This window comes from Pristiophorus japonicus, chromosome 14 (assembly GCF_044704955.1).
Source record: "Pristiophorus japonicus isolate sPriJap1 chromosome 14, sPriJap1.hap1, whole genome shotgun sequence".
NCBI lineage: Eukaryota > Metazoa > Chordata > Chondrichthyes > Pristiophoridae > Pristiophorus > Pristiophorus japonicus.
The window spans coordinates 27,110,670-27,131,184 of record NC_091990.1 but is presented as its reverse complement, the minus strand read 5'-3'; the positions used below and the strand labels follow the sequence as shown (position 1 = coordinate 27,131,184).

Genomic DNA, 20,515 nt, shown 5'->3' with positions numbered 1-20,515 from the left:
CCTCCCTTCCGCTCCCTCCCCTCTCCTCCCTCCCTTCACCCTCCTTCCCTCCCTCCATCCTTCCTCCCTCCCTCCCTCCCTCTCTCCCTCCCTCCCTCCCTCCTCTCTCCCTCCCTCCCTCCCTCCTCTCTCCCTCCCTCCCTCCCTCCTCTCTCCTTCCCTCCCTCCCTCTCCTCTCTCCCTCCCTCCCTCCCCTCCCTCTCTCTCCTTCCCTCCTCCTCCCTCCTCTCTCCTTCCTTCCCTCCCTCCTCTCTCCTCTCTCCTTCCTTCCCTCCCTCCTCTCTCCTCCCTCCCTCCTCCTCTCTCCTTCCCTCCCTCCCTCCTCTCTCCTTCCCTCCCTCCCTCCTCTCTCCTTCCCTCCCTCCCTCCTCTCTCCTTCCCTCCCTCCCTCCGCTCTCCTTCCCTCCCTCCCTCCTCTCTCCTTCCCTCCCTCCCTCCCTCCCTCCTCCCTCCCTCCCTCCCTCCCTCCTCCTCTCTCCTTCCCTCCCTCCCTCCTCTCTTCTTCCCTCCCTCCCTCCTCTCTCCTTCCCTCCCTCCCTCCTCTCTCCTTCCCTCCCTCCCTCCTCTCTCCTTCCCTCCCTCCCTCCATCCTCTCTCCTTCCTTCCCTCCCTCCTCTCTCCTTCCCTCCCTCCCTCCATCCTCTCTCCTTCCCTCCCTCCCTCCTCTCTCCTTCCCTCCCTCCCTCCCTCCTCTCTCCTTGCCTCCCTCCCTCCTCTCTCCTTGCCTCCCTCCCTCCTCTCTCCTTGCCTCTCTCCTTGCCTCCCTCCCTCCTCTCTCCTTGCCTCCCTCCCTCCTCTCTCCTTCCCTCCCTCCCTCCTCTCTCCTTCCGTCCTCCTCCCCCCCCTCCCCTTCCCCCCCTCCCCTCTCTCCCTCCTCCCATCCCCCCCACCCCCCCTCTACCTCCCTCCTCCTTCCTACCCCTCTTCCCCACCCCCCCCCCCCCACCACCACCCCCCTCCCCTCACTGTCAGAAACACAGACACTGACAGACAGAGAGTGAGAGACACACACACAAATAGGCAGAGAGAAAGAGACACTGACAGACACACTCTTGGGGGGGCGTCCCAGCATGCTGTTGGAGGACTCCCGGTGCTGCAGTCGGTAAGTAGAAAATGTTTTATTTATTGATTTTTTTAATGTTTTTTATTTTTATTAATTTTTTTGATTGATTTATTGGTTGATTTATTGATGTATTTATCATTTATTATTGATGATGGCTCTTTATTTGTAAAACTGAAGTGTTTAATGTTTGTAAACTTCCCTTTAAACCCTCTTCCCCCCCCCCCCCATTCCCTACGCCTGATTTGTAACCTACGCCTGATTTTCTAAGTGTAGAAAGGTTTTTCTGAGCGTACAAAAATCTACACTTATTCCATTCTAAGTTAGTTTGGAGTAAGTTTTCACTGCCTAAACTTTCGAAACGGGCGTAAGTGGCCGGACACGCCCCCTTTTGAGAAAAAAAATCTGTTCCAAATTGAAACTGTTCTAACTGACTAGAACTGGAACTGACTAGAACTGGAGCAAACTAAATGCCGAGAATTGCAATTTCGTCCTGAGTTGCTCCAAAAAAACAGGAGCAACTCAGGACGAAACTTAGCCCCCATAAGCTGGGCCCCCACTCGAGGGAGAGGGTAAGTCCTGCAACTTCCACAGTTTGGCTTTGCTAAATGTTAAGTACTGCGCGGGCTAGCCATGCTTCGGTTCCTGGGGATGTCTCTGTCAGCTACGCTTCAGTTGATGCAATGTGCTATCATTCATCGTGTTCCTTAAAATCAACCTGCTGCCTGCGCTGTGTGAGCCTACTCATGCTACCCTGCCCCCTCCTCTGCTGCTAACCATTTGTCTGTGGTCTGTTATATTTTGCAGAACTTGAGGCCGACCCTGACGTTGCAGAAGTAGTTTCAGACAAGGACAAGTCTGAAGAGGAAAACATCTTCCAATCCCACTCTCCAGACCAAGAGCATGGGGGGAAAGGATGGAGATGGATGAAGCCCCCACTGTTTTACTGACTTTAATGGAGGTGCAGCTGCCGCCCATTGAGGTGCCAGCCTCTTCCGTGACTAGTGGTTTGAGTGTTGGTGGGACATTACCATGGTTTTCTAACATCCGAGGCTGCGGGTCCCAGTGGTGGGGTGCAGCGACGCACACCCAGGGCCCCACCACCGGAGACTGCAGGTTCCAGTGGGGTGCAGCGAGGCACACCCAGGGCCCCACCGACTCAGGCTGCGGGTCCCAGTGGTGGGGTGCAGCGAGGTACACCCAGGGCCCCACCTTCCGAGGCTGGGGATCCCAGTGGTGGGGTGCGAGCCACACCCAGGGTGAGGAGGGGAAGGAGAGCTCGACCATGCTCTCCTGGGGTGCAGGATCTAAGAGATGTGATTCAGATGATGGCAATGAGTGGGGAGAGCATTGACCTTACGCAATCACTCCTGGACACTATCAGTGGGGTGGGTGATGTAGTAGGACTGTCGGAGAAATAATAGCAATCTCACGAAAAATGGGGACCATGAGTGAGGGAATATCTCTGTCAGCTGAAACCATGTCAATGACCATGAGGGAAGTTATGTCACAGGTAGCTGATGCGTTGTCAGTGAACATCAGGGAGGGAATGTCAGAGATGGTGCAAACACTATCACTGAACATGAGGGAGGGAATGTCACAGATAGTTGAGACAGTTTTGCTCAACATGAGGGAGGGAATGTTGCAGGTCGTTGAGACAATGTCAGGGTGCATGAGGGACGGCATGTTGGAGTTAGCTGCTGCAATAAGGGAACATGCCCAGACCCCGCGCCAATTGACAGAATCAACTGCCACTCCCACTCCAATCCTCACACCAGCCTCTGAAGAGACTCCAGCTGGGCCCCTCCACATTGCCGCTTGGGCCCTCCACATTGCTGCCCCCCTCCCTCTTCCCCCCGTTCCCCCCCCCCCCCCCCCCCCGCCGCCAAACAGTTGCGCACTACCCGAGGTCTTAGAAAGAATAAGCTTGGTATCAACCCCAGAAACACTGTGCCACCGCCTGCGGGCAGAGGTGGTGGAGTCACCAAGAACAAGCGCAGCGGGCGGTCTTAGAATAAGGTGAGGGAGAGAGACCTTTCTTTGCTGCTGCTGCTCATTATTATTGTTACTGTTGTAACTGTTCTCAAATTAAAAGATTTTTGTTGTTATGTAAATTTACAAGTTTAAAAGTTTGTAAATTATCTTAAAGTTTGTAAGTGTTCTTAGAGTTTGTAAGTAATCGTAACTGAAAACTTTAAAGTTTGATACAAGAATCATTTTATTAAAGTTAAGTACAAAGAACTGTTAAACTTTTGAATAAATATATTTTCATTAAATCTGAATCATTTCCATTATTTATTCGATTAGTAACACAACTTTTGAAGTAAATAAGAATCATTTCTATCATTTGTTCCATTAACACAACACAACATTAGGGAACAGGTCCAAACAGTAAACATGGTCCATGTGGAATAGTTGTCACTGAGCTTTCAGGCAGCAAAGCGTTCATGGATGAACTGCTGGCGCAAGGATTGGGCAATCGTTAAAGGGGCACGATGGCCCGTCCTCCTCCGCTGTTGTGCTTCGAGTTCAGGTACTTGCATGGCGTCCTTCTCCTCCTCCTCCTCGTCATCGGCATCTTCCTCATCATTATCATCAGCCAGTTTCACCGCAGGTGCGTCTCCTCCTACCAGCTGCTGCTGCCTCATGATGGCTAAGTTATGCAACATGCAGCACAGAACAGTGAGCTGACCAACAATCTCAGGGGAGTGTAGCAAGTAGCCTCTGGGATGATCCAGGCATTGGAAACGCTGTTTCAAGATGCCACTGGTCCTCTCTCTGATGCTGCGCGTCGCAATGTGCGACATGTATTCCCGGTCAGCTTCCGTCCCAGTTACGCGTATGGGTGTCATGAGCCAGGTGGCGAGGCCGAACCTTTTGTCTCACAATAGCCAGCTCTGCCCTTGTGGTTGCTGCTGAAACATGGCAGATATAACGCTCTCGCGTAGGATGAAAGCATCATGGATGCTCCCAGGTATCTTGCATCGACTGACATGATGTGATGCATGTCGTCACACACGAGCTGTACATTGATGGAGTGGAAGCCTTTTCTGTTCCTGTACATCTCGGAATCCGATGTGGGTGCAATCAATGCAGCCCTGTACCTTTGGGAAGCCAGCAATCCTGGAGAAGCCCACAGCCCTGTCATGCATTGCTTGGGCGGTCATGAGGAACTTTATGTAGTAATTCCTCCGTGCATGTACTGCAGCTGTCACCTGCCGAATGCAGACATGTGTTGCATGTTGAGAGATGGCACACACATCCCCAGTTGTAGCTTGAAATGATCCGGAGGCATAGAATGAAAGTGCAGCTGTGTAACTTCTCTTCAACTGACAAAGAAGTCCTCCTGATGCTTCTAGGTTGCAGGTCTGCTTTCACCAACTCACAGATCTCAGTTACAACTTCTTTGCGGAAATGCAGCCTTCTGACACAGTCTGCATCACTCAGCTTCAGGTATGAACGCCTGTCTTGATATACCCGACATGGATAAGGCCTCCTGCCCAGCACCCTACAGGCTCTGATGTTCCTCATGCGATCGAATCAATTGTCTCCTACATAGCACCATCATGCACAAGGCTCGTACAAGGTATGGCATTGTCAGTATTGCCCCCATAGTTAAATTTTACCTTTTCAAGAAGCTTAAAACAGCAGGAAGGCAGGCAGGACAGGTTATTTGTTCTCTATATGGATGGACCACACCCAGGTCTTGTGACTTCTCCCCTTCTCCTCCCCCGCCCCCACTCATTGTAATCTTGTGACTTAGAACATAAGAAATAGGAGCAGGAGTGGGCCATACAGCCCCTCGAGCCTGCTCCGCCATTTAATACGATCATGGCTGATCCGATCATGGACTGAGGTCCACTTCCCTGCCCGCTCTCCATAACCCCTTATTCCCTTATCATTTAAGAAACTGTCTATTTCTGTCTTAACTTTAATCAATGTTGCAGCTTCCACAGCTCTCTGGGGCAGCAAATTCCACAGATCCACAACCCTCTGGGAAGAAATTTCTCCTCATCTCAGTTTTAAATGGGCGGCCCCTTTTTCTAAGATTATGCTTTCTAGTTCTGGTCTCCCCTATCAGTGGAAACATCCTCTATGCATCCACCCTGTCAAGCCCCCTCATAATAGACATTTCGATAAGATCACCTCTCATTCTTCTGAATTCCAATGAGTAGAGGCCCAACCTACTCAACCTTTCCTCATAAGTCAACCCCCTCATCTCTGGAATCAACCTTATGAACCTTCTCTGAACTGCCTCCAAAGCAAGTATATCCTTTCGTAAATATGGAAACCAAAACTGCACGCAGTATTCCAGGTGTGGCCTCACCAATAACCTGTACAACTGTAGCAAGACTTCCCTGCTTTTATACTCCATCCCCTTTACAATAAAGGCCAAGATTCCATTGGCCTTCCTGCTGTAACTGCATACTAACCTTTTGTGTTTCATGCACAAATACCCCCAGGTCCTGCTGTACTGCAGCACTTTGCAATCTTTCTCTATTTAAATAATAACTTGCTCTTTGTTTTTTTTTCTGCCAAAGTGCATGACCTCACACTTTCCAACATTATACTCCATCTGCCAAATTTTTGCACACTCACTTAGTCTGTCTATGTCCTTTTGCAGATTTTTTGTGTTCTGCTCACACATTGCTATTCCTCCCATTTTTATATCGTCGGCAAACTTGGCTACGTTACACTCGGTCCCTTCTTCCAAGTCGTTAATATAGATTGTAAATAGTTGGGGTCCCAGTAATGATCCCTGCGGCACCCCACTGGTTACTGATTGCCAACCCGAGAATCCCTATTCTCTTTTCTATTCGTTAGCCAATCCTCTATCCATGCTAATATATTACCCCCAACTCGTGAACTTTTACCTTGTGTAGTAACCTTTTATGTGGCATCTTGTCAAATGCTTTCTGGTAGTCCAAATATACCACATTCACTGGTTCCCCTTAATCCACCCTGTTCATTACATCCTCAAAGAATTCTAGCAAATTTGTCAAACATGACTTCCCCATCATAAATTCATGCCTGACCAAATTTTGCTTTTCCAAATGTCCAGCTACTGCTTCTTTAATAATGGACTCCAACATCTTCCCAACCACAGATGTTAGGCTAACTGGTCTATAGCTTCCTGCTTTTTGTCTGCCTTTTTTTAAATAGGGGCGTTACACTTGCAGTTTTCCAGTCTGCTCGGACCTTCCCAGAATCCGGGGAATTTTGGTAAATTACAACCAATGCATCCACTATCCCTACTGCTACTTCTCTTAAGACCCTAGGATGCAAGCCATCAGGTCCAGGGGGGTTATCCGCCTTTAGTCCCATTATCTTACTGAGTACCACCTCCTTAGTGATTGTGATTGTGCTAAGTTCCTCCCCCCATAGCCCCTTGACTATCCACTGTTGGAATATTATTAGTGTCCTCTACCGTAAAGACTGATACAAAATATTTGTTCAGAGTTCCTGCCATCTCCAAGTTCCCCATTACTAATCCCCCGGTCTCGTTCTCTAACAGATCAACATTTACTCTAGCCACTCTTTTCCTTTTTATATACCTATAGAAACTCTTGCTATCTGTTTTTATATTTTGTGCTAGTTTACTTTCATAGTCTTACTTCCCTCTCTTGATCATTTTTTTAGTTATTCTTTGTTGACTTTTTAAAAATTCCCAATCTTCTGTCCTCCCACTAGTTTTGGCCACATTGTATGCTGCTGTTTTTAATCGGACACGGTCCTTTATTTCTTTAGTTAGCCACGGATGGCTATCTTTTCTCTTACGTCCTTTCCTCACTAGAATATATTTTTCTTGAGAGTTGTGAAATATCTCTTTAAATGTACACCACTGTTCATCAACCGTCCTACACTTTAATCTATTTTCCCAGTACACTTTAGAAACGTAGAAAATAGGTGCAGGAGTAGGCCATTCGGCCCTTCGAGCCTGCACCGCCATTCAATAAGATCATGGCTGATCTCAGCTTTCATATCTTCATAGTCTCCTTTATTTAAGCTTAGTACGCTGGTTAGAGATCCAACTTTCTCACTCTCCATCTGAATTTGAAATTCGATCATGCTATGATCACTCATTCCAAGGGGATCCTTTATTAGGAGATTGTTTATTAATCCTGTCGAAGATAGTCTGCCCCCTGGTTGGTTCTGTTATATACTGCTCAAGGAACCTGTCCCTTATACACTCTATGAACTCTTCCTCAAGGCTGCCCTGACCAATTTGATTTGTCCAATCAATATGGAGATTAAAATCACCCATGATTTATTGCTGTTCCCTTTTTACAAGTCCCCACTATTTCCTTGTTTATGCTCTGACCAACTCATCCCTTCTCCCCTTCTCTCCCTCTCCCCCTCTCCACCCCCCCCCCCCTTCCCCAAACTCATTGCAGTCTTGTGCCTAGTGCAGGAGCCTTCCGATCCCCCCCCCACCCAGGGCTTGTTTTCCAGCTGAGCCCCAAGCCCCTGTGTCCGGGAGTGTGGCCAATTCTGACAGCCGATGCTGCAACCCACCTCCAGCCCTGCTTAAAGACGTTCGGTGGTGGTGAGAGAGTAAAAAAAAATGAAAACTTCAGAAATCTAAGAAATGTCCGTGTACTCCGTTGAAAGGTAAAAAAAAAGTTGAACTTTATTACGGATATTTCAAGTGTTAGAGACTCCCTCCAAAAACTTCGATGAAAAACAATGGCGTCTTTCAGCGCCGACTTTTCAATGTGCGCTGCTTTCTGTTAACTTATCAGAAGGTTTTTCGGGAGTGGCCAGATACGCCGACCTAGGATAAAACATTTTTGGGCAAACTGCGAAAAATGCTGAAAACTGGCGCAGACATGATGTCAAAAAAACCTCACGTAGAAAAATCGTAACTAAAGCAGTTACGCCGGCGTAGATTCCAAGCGTAAACCTTGAATTAAATAATTACACCAGAAAAAACACGCGTGCCAAAAAAACGGCGCAAATGAGCCAGGAAAATTGAGCCTTCTGTATCAAATTGTGCTATACCTGCCCTGTGAAGAGGGAGCTTTACTCTTTTTTTTCTAACTTGTGCTGTACGTGCCCTGAGAGTGTTTGAAGTGTACTGGGAACTTTACTCTGTATCTAGCCCGTGCTGTACCATGATTAGGATACGGTAGCATAGTGGTTATGTTACTGGACTCGTAATCCAGAGGCCTGAACTAACGATCTGGAGACCTGAGTTCAGATCCCACCATGGCAGCTGGGGAATTTAAATTCAGTTCATTAAATAAATCTGGAATGAAAAGCTAGTATCAGTAATAGTGACTGTAACTACCTGGCTGGTAAATGGCAAGTAACATTCATGCCACACAAGTGCTAGGTCTCCAACAAGAGAGAGTCTAACCACTGCCTCATGACATTCAACGACATTACCATCACCGAATCCCCACCATCAACATCCTGAAGGTACCATTGACCAGAAAGTTAACTGGACCAGCCACATAAATACTGTGGGTACAAGAGCAGGTCAGAGGCTGGGCATTCTGTGGTAACTTCCTGACTCCCCAAAACCTTTCCACCATCTACAAGTCACAAGTCTCCACTTGCCTGGATGAGTGCAGCTCCAACAACACTCAAGAAGCTTGACACCATCCAGGACAATGGTTGACTTGCATCCCATCCAACACTTTAAACATTCATTCCCTCCACCACCGACTCACTGTGGCTGCAGTTTGTACCACCTACAAGATGCACTGCAGCAATTTGCCATGGCTTCTTCGCCCGCACCTCCCAAACGATCACTACCACCTGGAAGGAAGGGCAACAGGTGCATGGGAACACCATCATCTCCAAGTCCACACCATCCTGAGTTGGAAGTATTTTGCCATTGCTACATCATCGCTGGGTCAAAATCCTAGAATTCAGTCCCTTACATTACTCTGGGAGTACCTTCACCACACGGACTGCAGCAGTTCAAGACTGCGGCTCACGTCCACCTTCTCGAGGACAATTATGGATGGGCAATAAATGCCGGCCTTGCCCACATGCTATGAACAAATTAAAAAAGGCTGCCCTGGGAGTGTTTGGCGCAGTGCAGTGGGCGCTTTACTCTGTTTCTAACCCATACTGAATGTTGCAGAAATTTGTGATGTTCATGGCTTGTGGCTGTATGAGGAAAGCAGATAGAAGGTCTAGAAAAAAGAGGAAATGGGGAAAAATGTTGTTCCATTCCCTCAATGAGCAGTCTGTTGTGTGAAACTTTTGAAAAGGAAGTTGTGTGGTCAGCAGTTTGGTGGGAATAGGGTCAAGGGAGCAGGAAGTGGGTCTCATGGACAGGATGAGCTCGGAATGGTCATGAGGGGAGATCGGAGAGAAACTAAGATGAGAGGAAGTTTGGCCCGATGGGCTAGGGGGAAGGAAGGGAATGGACAGAGGCGGCCGAACGGATGGTCTCAATCTTAGCGATAAAGAGGTCCATGAGCTCCTCACACTTATTGTCTGAGGTGAGGGTGAAAACTGGGGAGAGGGGTTTGAAACGACAGTTAGCAGTGGAGAATAGAAGCCAGGGTTTATCTTTGCATTTCAGAATCATTCTGGAGTAATAAGCGATTTTGGCACATGACAGCAGGACCCAATAGTGCTTTATGTGCTCCAGCCAGATCTGGCAGTGAATGGCTAAACCAGTTGTCTGCCATATCATTCAAGTCTTCGTCCCTTGGACTTAAGGGAGCAAAGATCAGGACTGTACCGGGGGGAATGGCCTGGGTGAGAGAGAGTAATTGTTTCAACATGCACTAGGGAATCAAAGGTGGTGGTGAGGGTGTGATTGAGCAGATCGGTGGCTGCAGAAATGTCATGGTGAATGGAGGGCCAAAGGCTGGACAGTTGGGAGTTGATAAGTGCAGTTGCAAGAGAGTCGGGAGAGTTTTTTTCCCAGGGGTGGATACAGAAGGAAGTAGGGTTGGGGGGGCGGGGAAGACAGTGGAAAGGGAATGTGGGTGGAGAGCGATACGAGGATGTGGTCAGAGATGGCCTTGTCTACGATTGACACGATGGAGTAGTGAGGCCATGAAAGATAGCAAGGACGAGGGGATGGCCGTGAATATGGGTTGGGGAGTTTACATGGAGGGAGAGATTAAAGGAGTACAGGAGACTAGTGAACTCAGAGGAGAGAGAGTATGGTGATTTGAGATGGAGGTTGAAATCACCGAGGATGAGAAATCGTTCGGTGCAGAGGGAGGAAAGTAGTGAAGAAATATCGGTAATAAAATAGTTATGGTACTTGGGTGGGTGGTGGAGAATGAGAATTTTAAATGAGGTGAGGGGTGGAATAGGGTGAGATGCTCAAAGGAGGCAAAAGTGCCGGAGGAGGAGGGGGACAGACCAAGGTGTGATTTGCTGATGAGAGCCATACCGCCACCGCGGCAGTCTGAGCGGGGCAAGTAATGGAAGGTATGGCTGGACGGGGAGGCTTCATTTGAGGGTTAAGGTGACATCGCCCCTCAACCAGATTTCCATCAGGGCCATGATGTCAATGCAATCATTTACGATAAGCTCATGGATGGGAAGGGTCTTGTTCGCAAGCGAACGGACGTTCTGGAGACGGCATTAATGGCTGCCTCACTGCCAGCGTTCACAGGGTCAGCACTGGGGGGTGCAGGAAGGTCGGCAAGAGAGTAGGATGGGACAGTTGTGGTTGCTGCTCGTAAGGAGTCAGCAATGAGTTCCTCGATGGGCCCTTCGTAGGATGCCAAGAGAGGCACAGAGGGAAGCTGTTAGAGGGAGTCAAACCTGGGGCGGCGGCAGGAGAATAGGAAGGTTGAAGAGTAATGAAGGATTGGGGTAGGGATTTTGGAGGGCAGAGTATCCGAGAGAGGAGAGATGAAATGAGACATGATGACAGGAGAGAGCGGTCAAGGAGGGATAAAGAGAAAAAGGAAAGAGGGGGAAAAGTTGAAAAAATATTGAATGACTCTGTCCGGAGTGGCAGTCAAAGTGCACAGGCGAATGGAGACGGGGAAAGCTCATGTTTAAATGTAGTAGTTAACGGGATACAATAGAAGGGAGACCAGGGTCAAAGTCAGAAGTCCCATGGAAGGACAAAGTCAACATGAACAGGATGGGCCAGCATGGAGCATCGACCAACCGCTGTCCGAAGCAGGCGAATGAAGTCCAGAAGCTATTTGAAGTGTAGAGAGATCAAAGATGTGCTGTAGGAAGGAGAATCGGTAGCAGTGCAGAAAGATGATGATGGCGACTTTGACACACATTTGTGGATTGCGGTAGATCGTCGTGAAAACTGGTGGAGGACTGAACTGGCAGCTGTTTGCAAGAAGCCAGCAGAGCTGAAAAACCAGTAGAAAGGAAAAAACCAGTAAAACGAGTTCAGCAAAGACACATCCGGGAGGGCGCAGAGCACCTCGAATCTCATCGCCGAGCTCATGCAGAAATCAAGCGCAGGCAGCGGAAAGAGTGTACAGTAAACCTGTCCCACCCTCCCTTACCCTCAATGGCTGTCTGTCCCACCTGTGACTGAGACTGTGGTTCTTGTATTGGACTGTTCAGCCACCTAAGAATTCATTTTAAGAGTGGAAGCAAGTCTTCCTCGATTCTGATGATGACACTGATGAGAACTGAGAAACCAGTGGAACGAGTTCAGCAGAGACACGGTCGCAGTCAAAGGGAAAAATACATTTTTGCAGCAGAGATGGAGGAGCAGCAGGAAGTCTTGTGGAGTAATCCAGTGCAGAAACGTAGCGGTGTAATCCAGTGTAATTTAAAGCAGAAACATAGTCTTTCGACGTCCACCGAAGTCCAGGAGATTGGAAAACAATTTGACAGAAGAATTCAGTGTGAAGACTTGAAGTGACTGAAGCAGAGCAAAGGCACAGCCGATGAATCAAATAGTATAGTTGGTGAAGCAACAAAGTCCAATTCGCAAGTGAAGGAAATCAAGTTTCTTCAGCTGAGCAAGCACTGAGGCAAAGGCATGCCGGAGGATGGGCAGTGTGCGCTGCAGGTATTGAACTTGGAATTTGTAGCTTTAAACTTGCAGGTTGAGCTGAAATGCCTTCACAACAGAGGCAGAATAATAATGAGTGGAAGACAGGAGATTTGGGGTAGAAGAGCAGGGGATAGCCTTGGATGACCACATACAGTTGAGCAGGTCAGAGAGCAGCTTCCACCCTAGGAGCCATTTAGTTCATTTTGTCATTTTTACAAATATTCTGCTGTTGTGTAAATGGTATGGAGCTGGGGAAGAGGCACTCCACTTTCAATCGCTTTCCCCTTGATGCCAAGTCCACCCTGGTTAAAGTCAGCAATGCTCTCTGTCACTATGATCGTGCCAAGTTATCCTGCTCCTCTGTCCTACTCAACGACTGCTCTGTCTTGGTCCCACTCCTCACTGTCTCGGTCTCACTCCTCACTGTCTCAATCCAACATTGCATTTACAGCCTTCTCATGGCCTGCAGTCACCACTGGAGCACCCCAAGGTTTTATCAAACCCCTCCTCTTCCTTGATTACCTGGCCGTCCTGAGTGACATAATTCTTTGCATGAGGCCAGTTTCCACATGTATGCTAATGCGATCCAGTGCTAATCTTCCTCTGCGAGTCCATCCCTTCCCCCTCAACTCCATGCCCACCTCTGTCTTGTTAGATTGCGTCTCTGACAGCAAGCCCAAAGTTACTTTTAAGTAAGCATTTCAAAGACTGAATCCATCATACTTGGTTTGCATCAGTAATTCTACCTACTTTTCTAACTTGATTTTTTTTCCCCCCTGCCTTTCGTGCAGGCAAAACCAGATTGTTCTTGCCCTGTTGCCCCTTGAGTTGAGCTTCAAACCCCATTTGCCTTCCATCACCTCTGCTCTTGCCTCATACTTTTGCAATTATCAAGTATCCATTTGGTGCTCTCCTCAACAGTATCAAACTCCACCCGACACAAACTTCAACTCATCCAACACTTTGCTGGAACCTCCAGTCCTGCCTCCCCACCTCCCAACACCCACAACATTGAATTCAAAATCCTAGTCCTCATCTACCATCCTCCATGGCCTCACCCATGCCATGCCCATACTCTGAATCAGACAAAATCTCTTCTCTAAATTTCTCTGCCGTTAAAACTTATTTTTGTAACGATAGTTTCTGTCTCCTCTCCAAGCCATCCCAAAACTGCTCGATACTCATATCTCTGGAGATGTTTGCTACATTATATAAATGCAACTTGCTGACTTTAAGGTAGGTACAAGTTTAGATAACATTTTGATGTGAATCACGGATCTTGATGTGTGAAGGTGACTAACTGTCAGCTCTGCATTGCTTTCACACTTGCCAAGTTGTGACTATCAAAGAACTCAGTGTGTGTTTCTCCATCTGTTGCCAATGATTTGTGTTACTGCTGGAATGTTTTCATCATCATAGGCAGTCCCTTGAAATCGAGGAAGACTTGCTTCCACTCTAAAAGTGAGTTCTCAGGTAACTGAACAGTCCAATAAGGGAATTACAGTCTCTGTCACAGGTGGGGCAGACAGTGGTTGAAGGAAAGGGTGGGTGGGGAGCCTGGTTTGCCGCACGCTCCTTCCGCTGCCTGTGCTTGATTTCTGCATGCTCTCGGCGACAGGATTCGAGGTGCTCAGCGCCTTGCCGGATGCTCTTCCTCCACTTAAGGCGGTCTTTGGCCAGGGACTCCCAGGTGTCGGTGGGGATGTTGCACTTTATCAAGGAGGCGTTGAGGGTGTCCTTGAAATGTTTCCTCTTCCTACCTAGGGCTCCCTTGCCGTGTAGGAGTTCCAAGTAGAGCACTTGCTTTGGGAGTCTTGTGTCTTGTGGAATGTTTTACCAGTTCACTGATGGTTGTTTTGTATTTTTAGGTTTTCATTTCCTGCCAAACCTGTCTTCGATTGTCCCAGAAAGCTGCCTGCTGGTGTGTGTGGGTCTGATAGTGGGGGGACTGATAAAGGCTGTGGGCGAAGATCCTCCCATCTTGAAAGCAGATGTATTCTTTTTTTATCTCCTTCCGCCCATCATTCTGGACGCCGGCTACTTCTTACCCATCCGACCTTTCATTGAGAACTTGGGAACGATCCTGAGCTTTGCTGTGATTGGGACACTGTGGAATGCATCCTTCGTTGGGGTACTGATGTACGCAGTGTGTCAGGTCGGTGGGCCTGATCTGAATAAAATCAGCCTGTTGGCAAACCTGCTGTTCGGCAGCATCATCTCTGCCGTGGATCCTGTGGCTGTGCTGGCCGTCTTTGAGGAGATTCACATCAATGAATTCCTGCACATCCTAGTTTTTGGGGAGTCACTGCTCAATGATGCAGTCACTGTGGTGAGTGCAGCAGCTTCTGTCCAGCACAAAATTCAAATTCATACACCTCTTCCCCTCCCCCCACCCACGCCCCCCCCCCCGCGCTCTCCCCCTGCTCTCTCCCCCCGCGCCCACCGCTCTCTCCCCCTGCTCTCTCCTCCTGCGCCCCCCCCGCTCTCTCTCCCCCCGTGCCCCCCCCCGCTCTCTCTCCCCCCGCACCCCCCCCCGCTCTCTCCCCCCGCGCACCCCGCTCTCCCCCCCCCGCGCTCTCCCCCTGCGCCACCGCGCTCTCCCCCTGCTCTCTCCCCCCGTGCCCACCGCGCTCTCCCCCTGCTCTCTCCCCCCGCGCCCACCGCTCTCTCCCCCTGCTCTCTCCTCCTGCGCCCCCCCCGCTCTCTCTCCCCCCGCGCCCCCCCCCCGCTCTCTCCCCCCGCGCCCCCCCCGCTCTCTCTCCCCCCGCACCCCCCCAGAGCCCCCCGCTCTCTCCCCCCGCGCCTGCCGATCTCTCCACCCACCGATCTGCCCCCGGCTCTCCCTCCCCCCCCCGCACCTCCCCTCTCCCCCCGCGCCCTCTCTCTTCCCCCGCGCACCCCCTCTCTCACTCCCCACGCCCCCTCTCTTCCCCCCCGCTCCCCCCCACGCCCCCTCTCTCCCCCCCGCGCCCCCTCTCTCACCCCCACACCACCTCGCTCCCCCCGCGCCCCTTCTCTCCCCCCCACGCCCCCTCTCTCTTCCCCCCCATGCCCCCTCTCTGCCCCCCGCGCCCCATCTCTCTGCCCCCCGCGCCCCATCTCTCTGCCCCCCGCGCCCCATCTCTCTGCCCCCCGCGCCCCATCTCTCTGCCCCCCGCGCCCCATCTCTCTTCCCCCCGCGCCCCATCTCTCTGCCCCCCGCGCCCCATCTCTCTGCCCCCCGCGCCCCATCTCTCTGCCCCCCGCGCCCCATCACTCTGCCCCCCGCGCCCCATCTCTCTGCCCTCTCTCTCTCTTTCCCCCCCTCTTTTCCCCCCTCTCTTTCCCCCCTTCCACCCCCCCTCTTCACCCCCCTCTCTTCCACCCCCCTCTCTTCCTCCCCTCTCTTCCACCCCCCTCTTCCCCCACTCTCTTTCCCCCCCCTTCCCCTCCCTCTCTCTCCCCCTCTCTTTACCCACCCCTCTCTTTCACCCTCCCGCACCCTTGCTCTCTTCTCCCGTTCCCCGCTCCTCTTTCCACCCCCCTCCTTATTCTCTCTCCCTCCACCCCCCCGTTCTCCCTCCTCCTCCCCCCCGTTCTCTCTCTCCTCCTCCCCCCCCGTTCTCTCTCTCCTCCTCCCTCCCGTTCTCTCTCTCCTCCTCCCCCCCCGTTCTCTATCCTCCCCCCTCCTTATTCTCTCTCCCTCCACCCCCCCGTTCTCCCTCCTCCTCCCCCCCGTTCTCTCTCTCCTCCTCCCCCCCCGTTCTCTCTCTCCTCCTCCCTCCCGTTCTCTCTCTCCTCCTCCCCCCCCGTTCTCTATCCTCCCCCCCCCCCGTTCTCTCTCCTCCCCCCCCCCCCGTTCTCTCTCCTCCCCCCGCCGTGTTCTCTCCTCTCCCCCCCCCCGTTCTCTCTCCTCACCCCCCCGTCCTCTCTCCTCACCCCCCCCCCGTCCTCTCTCCTCACCCCCCCCCCCCCGTTCTCTCTCCTCACCCCCCCCGTTCTCTCTCCTCACCCCCCCCCGTTCTCTCTCCTCACCCCCCCCCCCGTTCTCTCTCCTCACCCCCCCCCCATTCTCTCTCCTCACCCCGCCGTTCTCTCTCCTCTCCCCCCCCCGTTCTCTCTCCTCACCCCCCCCCCGTTTTCTCTCCTCACCCCCCCCCGTTCTCTCTCCTCACCCCCCCCGTTCTCTCTCCTCACCCCCCCCACCATTCTCTCTCCTCACCCCCCCCCCCCCCGTTCTCTCTCCTCACCCCCAACCGTTCTCTCTCCTCACCCCCCCCCCGTTCTCTCTCCTCACCCCCCCCCGTTCTCTCTCCTCACCCCCCCCGTTCTCTCGCCTCACCCCCCTCCCCCGTTCTCTCTCCTCACCCCCCCCCCCCGTTCTCTCTCCTCACCCCCCCGTTCTCTCTCCTCACCCCCCCCCGTTCTCTCTCCTCACCCCCCCCCGTTCTCTCTCCTCACCCCCCCCCGTTCTCTCTCCTCACCCCCCCCCGTTCTCTCTCCTCACCCCACCCCCCCGTTCTCTCTCCTCACCCCTCCTGTTCTCTCTCCTCACCCACCCCCGTTCTCTCTCCTCACCCCCCCCCCCCGTTCTCTCTCCTCACCCCCCTGCCCCCGTTCTCTCTCCTCACCCCCCCCGTTCTCTCTCCTCACCCCCCCCCCCCGTTCTCTCTCCTCACCCCCCTGCCCCCGTTCTCTCTCCTCACCCCTCCTGTTCTCTCTCCTCACCCACCCCCGTTCTCTCTCCTCACCCCCCCCCCCCGTTCTCTCTCCTCACCCCCCTGCCCCCGTTCTCTCTCCTCACCCCTCCTGTTCTCTCTCCTCACCCCCCCCCCCCGTTCCCTCTCCTCCTCCCCGTTCCCTCTCCTCCTCCCCCGTTCTCTCTCCTCCCCCCGTTCTCTCTCCTCCCCCCCGTTCTCTCTCCTCCCCCCTGTTCTCTCTCCTCCCCCTGTTCTCTCTAGTCCCCCCTGTTCTCTCTCCTCCCCCCCGTTCTCTCTCCTCCCCCCCGTTCTCTCTCCTCCCCCTCGTTCTCTCTCCTCCCCCCCGTTCTCTCTCCTCCCCCCTGTTCTCTCTCCTCCCCCCTGTTCTCTCTCCCCCCCCCCCCCGTTCTCTCTCCTCCCCCCCCCCCCGTTCTCTCTCCTCCCCCCCTGTTCTCTCTCCTCCCCCCCCCGTTCTCTCTCCTCCCCCCCCCCCCTGTTCTCTCTCCTCCCCCCCCCCCCCTGTTCTCTTTCCTCCCTCCCCGTTCTCTCTCCTCCCCCCCGTTCTCTTCCTCCCTCCCGTTCTCTCTCCTCCCCCCCGTTCTCTTTCCTCCCTCCCGTTCTCTCTCCTCCCCCCCCGTTCTCTCTCCTCCACCCCCGTTCTCTCTCCTCCACCCCCGTTCTCTCTCCTCCACCCCCGTTCTCTCTCCTCCCCCCCGTTCTCTCTCCTCACCCCCGTTCTCTCTCCTCACCCCCGTTCTCTGTCCTCACCCCCGTTCTCTCTCCTCTCCCCCCGTTCTCTCTCCTCCCCCCCGTTCTCTGTCCTCACCCCCGTCTCTCTCTCTCCCCCCCGTTCTCTCTCCTCCCCCCCGTTCTCTCTCCTCCCCCCCGTTCTCTCTCCTCCCCCCCGTTCTCTCTCCTCCCCCCCCGTTCTCTCTCCTCCCCCCCGTTCTCTCTCCTCCCCCCCCGTTCTCTCTCCTCCCCCCCCGTTCTCTCTCCTCCCCCCCCGTTCTCTCTCCTCACCCCTGTTCTCTCTCCCCCCCCCCCCCCTCGTTCTCTCTTCCCCCCGCCCCCGTTCTCTCTCCTCCCCCCCGTTCTCTCTCCTCCCCCGCGTTCTCTCCCCCCCTCCCCACATTCTCTCTCCCTCTCCCCCCATTCTCTCTCCCTCCCCCGATTCTATCTCCCTTCCCTCCCCCCACCCCCTCCATTCTCCTCCCCCCCCCCATTCTATCTCCCTCCCCCGATTCTATCTCCCTCACCCCCCCCGATTCTATCTCCGTTCCCCCCTCCCTCACCCCCCTGATTCTATCTCCCTCACCCCCCTGATTCTATATCTCCCTCACTCCCCCGATTCTATCTCCCTCACCCCCCCTGTTCTCTATCCCTTCCCCAATTCTATCTCTCTCTCCCTCCCCTGATTCTATCTCCCTCTTCCCCCACCCCCTGATTCTATCTCTGCCCCCCCCCGTTCTCTCTCCCTCCCCCGATTCTATCTCCCTCCCCCCACCCCCGATTCTATCCCACTCACACCCCCGATTCTATCTCTCTCACCCCCCCCGATTCTATCTACCCCCCCCCCCGTTCCCTCTTCCTCCCTCTCCCGATTCTATCCCCTCCCCCAGTTCTATCTCCCTCCCCCCCGATTCTATCTCCCTACCCCTCCCCCTCCCCCCCCGATTCTATCTCCCTCCCCCTCCCCCCCCGATTCTATCTCCCTCCCCCTCCCCCTCGATTCTATCTCCCTCCCCCTCCCCCTCGATTCTATCTCCCTCCCCCTCCCCCCGATTCTATCTCCCTCCACCTCCCCCCCGATTCTATCTCCCTCCCCCTCCCCCCCGATTCTATCTCCCTCCCCCTCCCCCTCGATTCTATCTCCCTCCCCCTCCCCCTCGATTCTATCTCCCTCCTCCTCCCCCCCCGATTCTATCTCCCTCCCCCTCCCCCTCGATTCTATCTCCCTCCCCCTCCCCCTCGATTCTATCTCCCTCCTCCTCCCCCCCGATTCTATCTCCCTCCCCCTCCCCCCGATTCTATCTCTCTTTCCCCCCCCCCCCCACCCCCGATTCTATCTCTCCCCCCCATCCCCGATTCTATCTCCCTCCCCCCCCGGTCTCTCTCCCTGCCCCCCTCCCCATTCTTTCCCGCCACCCCCGCACCCTCCCTTTATTCTCTGTTGTTACCATGTGATTGTACACTGTTGCTGAGCCATTTAATTTGCTTAGTGTGTGTGTTAATTATACAGGTGCTGTATCACCTCTTTGAGGAATATGCTCGTGCTCCTGAAATCGGAATCAAGGAGGTGGTCCTTGGAATCCTGTCCTTCTTCGTCGTATCTTTCGGAGGTATCTTTGTCGGGGTTTTATTTGGAATTATCGCTGCCTTCACCTCCCGCTTTACAGCTCACATTCGTGTTATCGAGCCTCTCTTCGTTTTCCTTTACAGCTACATGGCGTACTTGTGTTCAGAGATCTTCCATCTCTCGGGAATCATGGCGTAAGTGTCCTCAAAGCTGCTGAGCAGATAATGTATTCCCATGTGAGAATCAAGCTATTTGACTTTCCTGCACTGGCTGATGAATGTGGTGGTATGTTGGATTCCTTCTCCTACGGTCACTGCTATTGCCGGGTGGGATGGTAGTTCCTGCTGGTGCCTGGTGGAATGGGACAGTTACTGCTGGTGCCTGTTGGAATGGTAGTTACTGCTGGTGCCTGGTGGAACGGTACAGTTACTGCTGGTGCCTGGTGGAACGGTACAGTTACTGCTGGTGACTGGTGGAACGGTACAGTTACTGCTGGTACGTGTTGAGAGGCTACAGTTACTGTTGATGCCTGGTAGGAAGATACAGTTACTGCTGGGAGTGTACAGTTACAAGGGTGGGGAGAAGGGACGAGGGGCAGGCGGTGGGGGTGCAACGAGCTCTCCTTTCTCTTGCACCATACATTTGCTGTAGTCTGGTTTGTTAAGACTTTCAGAGTGCTGGTTGAGTTGTGTGTTGGTGTTTGTGTTCTGCAGCCTCATTGCCTGTGGAGTGGTCATGCGTCCTTATGTGGAGGCAAATATCTCTCATAAATCTCACACCACCATCAAGTACTTCCTGAAGATGTGGAGCAGCGTGAGTGAGACTCTCATCTTCATCTTCCTGGGTGTGTCCACGGTCGCTGGTAAGCACCAATGGAACTGGATCTTCGTCTGCAGCACGCTGGCTTTCTGCCTCATTGCTCGAGTCCTAGGTAAGACCTCGCAGGCTGAACGGGGGCCCCATGGGGCTCAGTAAATTACTGTGCACTTGGGCAGCAGTGAGTAAATATCCAGCGGTACAGCTGGGTGCAGCCCCAGTGTCCTCGGGTGTTCATGGGGAATATGTAAAATGGCTTCTGATGAGTAGATTCACAGCCAAAAACTATCTGTAATTTGGGATTCAATTTAACGTTTTCTGATGCTTCCAAGTAGCCTGAGCAAATCTGAGCAGTTGAACTCTAAATGTTTAATTTCTAGTCTGCTGAGTTAGGTGACTTCAGTTGGGCACTGTAATTATTTGCTGCTTAGTTCTTTGCTTAAGAACTCAGCAACACATCGCTATTAACAACTAGTTGGTTTATTAACAAAGGTTTAACAATCAAACTACACATTACCAGTTTATCCACTAGGCTCACAATTGCATACCTCATCATGGATGACCTAGACCCAACTGACTGGGGTTTTATTGGGTCTTTTGAACATCACGTGACTGGTTAAGCCACTCACAATGCAACAGCTCTACAACTCTTTTAAATTATACAATTAAACCAAGTGCGACCTTGTTAAAGGGACACAACTAGA

At 52.6% G+C, this 20,515-nt stretch overlaps 1 protein-coding gene across 1 annotated transcript in view; it reads left to right on the top strand.

Moving 5' to 3' along the window:
• Positions 1-20,515, top strand: part of slc9a1a (solute carrier family 9 member A1a) — a 107,424-nt gene that overhangs the window by 39,450 nt on the left and 47,459 nt on the right. The window contains exons 2-4 of the mRNA XM_070899038.1: positions 13,889-14,349; positions 18,939-19,189; positions 19,709-19,926. Of these exons, the coding sequence (XP_070755139.1) occupies positions 13,889-14,349; positions 18,939-19,189; positions 19,709-19,926 (930 nt within the window). The remainder of the gene's footprint in view (positions 1-13,888; positions 14,350-18,938; positions 19,190-19,708; positions 19,927-20,515) is intronic.